The following is a 3,769-nucleotide window of genomic DNA, read 5'->3' as shown; positions in this document are numbered from 1 at the left end:
CTGGCAGGGATAGATGTGAGGTTGAGGGGGTGGTATGGCATGATGCTATGGGGCTAGTCTGGTATGAGGTTGAGGGGATGATCAGTCAAGATGGACTGGGATGGGTTGATCCATGTCACTGGCATCGGAGCTGTCATGTTCAGTTCAATAGTAAGTCTCCTGATCTGTGCTCCCAAACTGGAGGAGGGACCCTATCCAGAGGGTCCTCCTGTTCCTAGTCACAGCCCTTGGAGTCATTGTATGCTTCTGGGTTGATGCTGGAGTCAGCAACAAACCAGGGCTCTATTGAGTCTCTGCTGGCCACAGTCTGTGACAGCTCCTTCTGGCAGGTGCAGGTCACCCTCTGAGTGCCTGGGCCTGGTTGACATCATGGTCCTTATTTTGTTCCTTCAGCACTTTGGCCTTGGCACAGGACTGGTGCCAATCATGGTTGTGCTTCCAAGCAAGCCATTTCAGGGGCAGTTCACTTATAGACAGTTTGGTTGTAATAGTTCCCTCTCAGTGAGTGTTGGATGTTCTTGTTCCCCCAGTTGGCAGGGACAGCTATTACTTCTGCCCAGCTCCAGTTAGTTAACTACCTTGTGTATGGAGCAGTGGACAGTGGCACTGTTACTATGGTTCAGACTGCTTCTGACATGCTGCAAAGGGTCCTTGACACTTTTCAGATACGGGAGAAGCAGAGTCCTTGGGGTACAGGGTCAACAAATGAGACAAAGCACTGTGGGGTGCTGGGAGACTGACCAACTCACTATCATGCTCTGTTGGAGGATGCGGAGTACTTTACTATAAGGTTTGTAAAAGTTGTTTCTTTTTCCAGGATCATTTTTAAAGATGAAATGGTCCTGTTTGAAATAGTTTATCATAGGTCTGTGCCCTCATTTTTGGAACACTTTAGAGACACTTGGGGCGCTACAAATGTTATGTCTGTCCATACCTCTCCTACTATCCCTTAATCTTAATCTGTCTTAATCTGTATTGTTTCTTGACCAACTACCATACTGAGTGTTCACAACATTTCCATTTTTCAGCATCCATTGGTGCCCTTTTAAGGATGAAAAAACATTCTAAAAACCAAAGCCTGGGAGTTCGTACAAGAGATATGAAAGCCTAAATGACAAAAAATGACGTAAAATCAGTTTTTCCCCTACATTTTGCCTGACAAGATTATAGTTCAGAACCCCTTCAGGTTTGTCTTGCATCCATTTTATGGCATTATTCGTGACAAAATCAGTGTAAGTAATGCAGCTACCTGTCCTGCTTTTCTAGTGAATTTTCTATTTTGATGCCAACTACTGTAACTAGAAAAATCTAAATGCCAAAAGTTTGAAATACTGCTATCTAATTTTTAGTTCACATTTAAAAGGTGTTTTTCTGCTTTAAATCCACACTTACTCTATCTTAAATATTTGATTTCAAAGAATTAAATGTCATCTGAAGGTGTATCCTTTCAAACATTTTAATGTGTTTAGCCAGTAATAATGGTTATCTTGCAACAAAACTCATTAAATCAAAAATTCTTCAAATAAATGTTGAAGAAAGTCTTTTTTGCTGCAGAGAAACAGTTCTTTACCTGATGAGAATAATGTTGCTAGACTTCAAGAAGAACTGATTGCAGTGAAATTAAGGGAAGCAGAAGCTCTGATGGGACTAAAAGAACTTAGACAGCGAGTCAAGGATTTGGAGGAGCACTGGCAGGTATAAATATAATATACCTTTTGAAAATGTATTTTTAAGAACGCAAAAATGAGAATATATAAGTCTGAAAAATGGCTGTCTGGTAGAAATTGGTGGATGGCATTGGGCAAGAGAAGTGTTAAATGAGGCTGCTACAAGAAACTTTACTTAAATGTACATTTAAAAAACATCTGAAATTGGACCCAGTTGTAGCCATGTGTTCCTACCTCATTACAGACTGAAGTGTTCAGTAGGAAGTACATCAGCAGAAAGTGAAAACAGGGATCCTACTTCCATGAGTGCAATTGAAATGTAAAACTTAGCAAAGTCCTCTTATTACATGTTAAAATGCTCGAACTTCTCCTTTTTCCAGTTGTCCCAATTGTCGATTGCTGCCTTTAAGTTTCCATTTCTCACTTCTTATAATTATGTATATTTGTGACCATTGCTACTTTTTTTTGACAAACAGGAACATGGTACTTCAAAGGGTGCCTTTACACATGCAACGAGGCTGCTAATTACAGTGTGTTGGGGCAGACTCAATTGAACGAGCCTCAGTTAAAGTGCCCCCGCCACCATTTTTCAGCACAGGGATGCTGATACATATGACGCTCCAGGTGCTTTAATTAGAATGGCTCTTGGAGCCACTGTAATAGTTGTCGTCCGCTTCCCCCCCCCCCAAACTCCTGGAGCACATGTATAAACACCCTTTGTGAAGTATTTTGTTTTCAATTGGAGAGGAGACTGTAATATTCAACCAAAATTAGTTTTATAAACTTGTAAATTATTTTAGCGTCACCTAGCTCGTACCACTGGCAGATGGAAAGATACACCCAGAAAGAACACGGTGAATGAGCTGCAAGATGAATTAATGACTATCCGATTGAAAGAAGCAGAAACTCAGGCGGAGCTAAAAGAGATGAAACAAAGAATGATGGAGATGGAAACTCAGGTATGATATTGAAAACTAGCATTGCAATGATGTAGGACAATACTAATGAATTAGAGGCATAACTAAGAATTTTTGTGCCTGTATAGGGAAGAGGAGAAAAGACTCAAAAACCCTGGCAGCTTGTACCAGGGCTGGGTTCTCTGTCTCTCTGGCAGCTGCTGCTGCAGTGGTGTGGGCTCCCCACACATCAGCTCCTGCTGCCATTCTGGTGCCCCCTCCAAGTCAGTGTCTGGTGCCCCAAAGGCTAGTGTTATGAACCTAAGCAAATATTGGCATCTAGGGAGCCAATTATAGCCTTTCCCTTGATAGTTATTTCATAGGACAGTAATTCCAAAACCGTTTGATTTTTTTCCAAGCTGTGAGATTGATTGAGAGAACATTCCATTTACAATTTGATTTTTTTCATGCCTCTTCAATTATTTTAGTAACCAAATTTCATTTTTCTAAATTTTTCATGGTTGGCTTAATTAACTCTCTATACAGAGTGAATGTGCATGAATCTTAATATACTTAGAAATCTGGCTTACTGGAGCAATAAAAATGTTTTAATTAACTATTCTGAAATTTTTACAGGTCCTTTATATAGCTGACAATACCAGCCTTTGATATAGATTCTCTCCAGACCCTGGTACCTTAAGGAGCCTTGCCCTACAGTCCCAGAAAGACTCTTTAAGCTGCTGGGTCCTGGCGAGCCTCAGGGCCTGGGGCAGTTGCAGGATCTGGGACATAGCCCTTGCCTGCCTGATCCTGAATCTGAACTGGGGCAGGACTGCCTGATGCTGAATCTCAATGCTCAGCTGAGTGTTGGGGTCTGGCACAGGACAGCCCTGGGGGCTGAGACAAAGTTGCTCTTGCCTAATTGGTAGGATTGGGCTGGGGTAGTTTCATAGTTGGTAGGGTCGGACAGGACCTGAGGAGATCATCTAGTCCGACCCCCTGTCGTGGCAGGAAAGAGTACTGGGGTCAAACAGCCCCGGCCAGATGTTTGTCCAGCCTTTTTCTAAAGACCCCCAGGGTAGGAGCCAGCACCACTTCTTTTGGAAGATGGTTCCAGGTCCTAGCCGCCCTGATGGTGAAATAGCGCCTCCTAATGTCTAGCCTGAAACTACCCTCCGCTAGCTTGTGTCCGTTGTTTCTTGTAAC

General features: G+C 42.5%; 1 protein-coding gene across 14 annotated transcripts in view; it reads left to right on the top strand.

The window, feature by feature from the left end:
* Positions 1–3,769, top strand: part of EVI5 (ecotropic viral integration site 5) — a 161,732-nt gene that overhangs the window by 96,100 nt on the left and 61,863 nt on the right. For all 14 annotated transcript variants that reach the window (XM_006021827.2, XM_006021826.3, XM_006021832.2 and 11 more), the window contains 2 exons: positions 1,555–1,695; positions 2,468–2,626. In XM_006021827.2, coding sequence (XP_006021889.1) covers positions 1,555–1,695; positions 2,468–2,626 — 300 coding nt within the window. The remainder of the gene's footprint in view (positions 1–1,554; positions 1,696–2,467; positions 2,627–3,769) is intronic.

The sequence above is a fragment of the Alligator sinensis genome, unplaced genomic scaffold (assembly GCF_000455745.1).
Source record: "Alligator sinensis unplaced genomic scaffold, ASM45574v1 scaffold199_1, whole genome shotgun sequence".
Classification (NCBI taxonomy): Eukaryota; Metazoa; Chordata; order Crocodylia; family Alligatoridae; genus Alligator; species Alligator sinensis.
The sequence above is the reverse complement of the archived record's forward strand: the minus strand, read 5'-3'. Positions and strand labels throughout refer to the sequence as shown.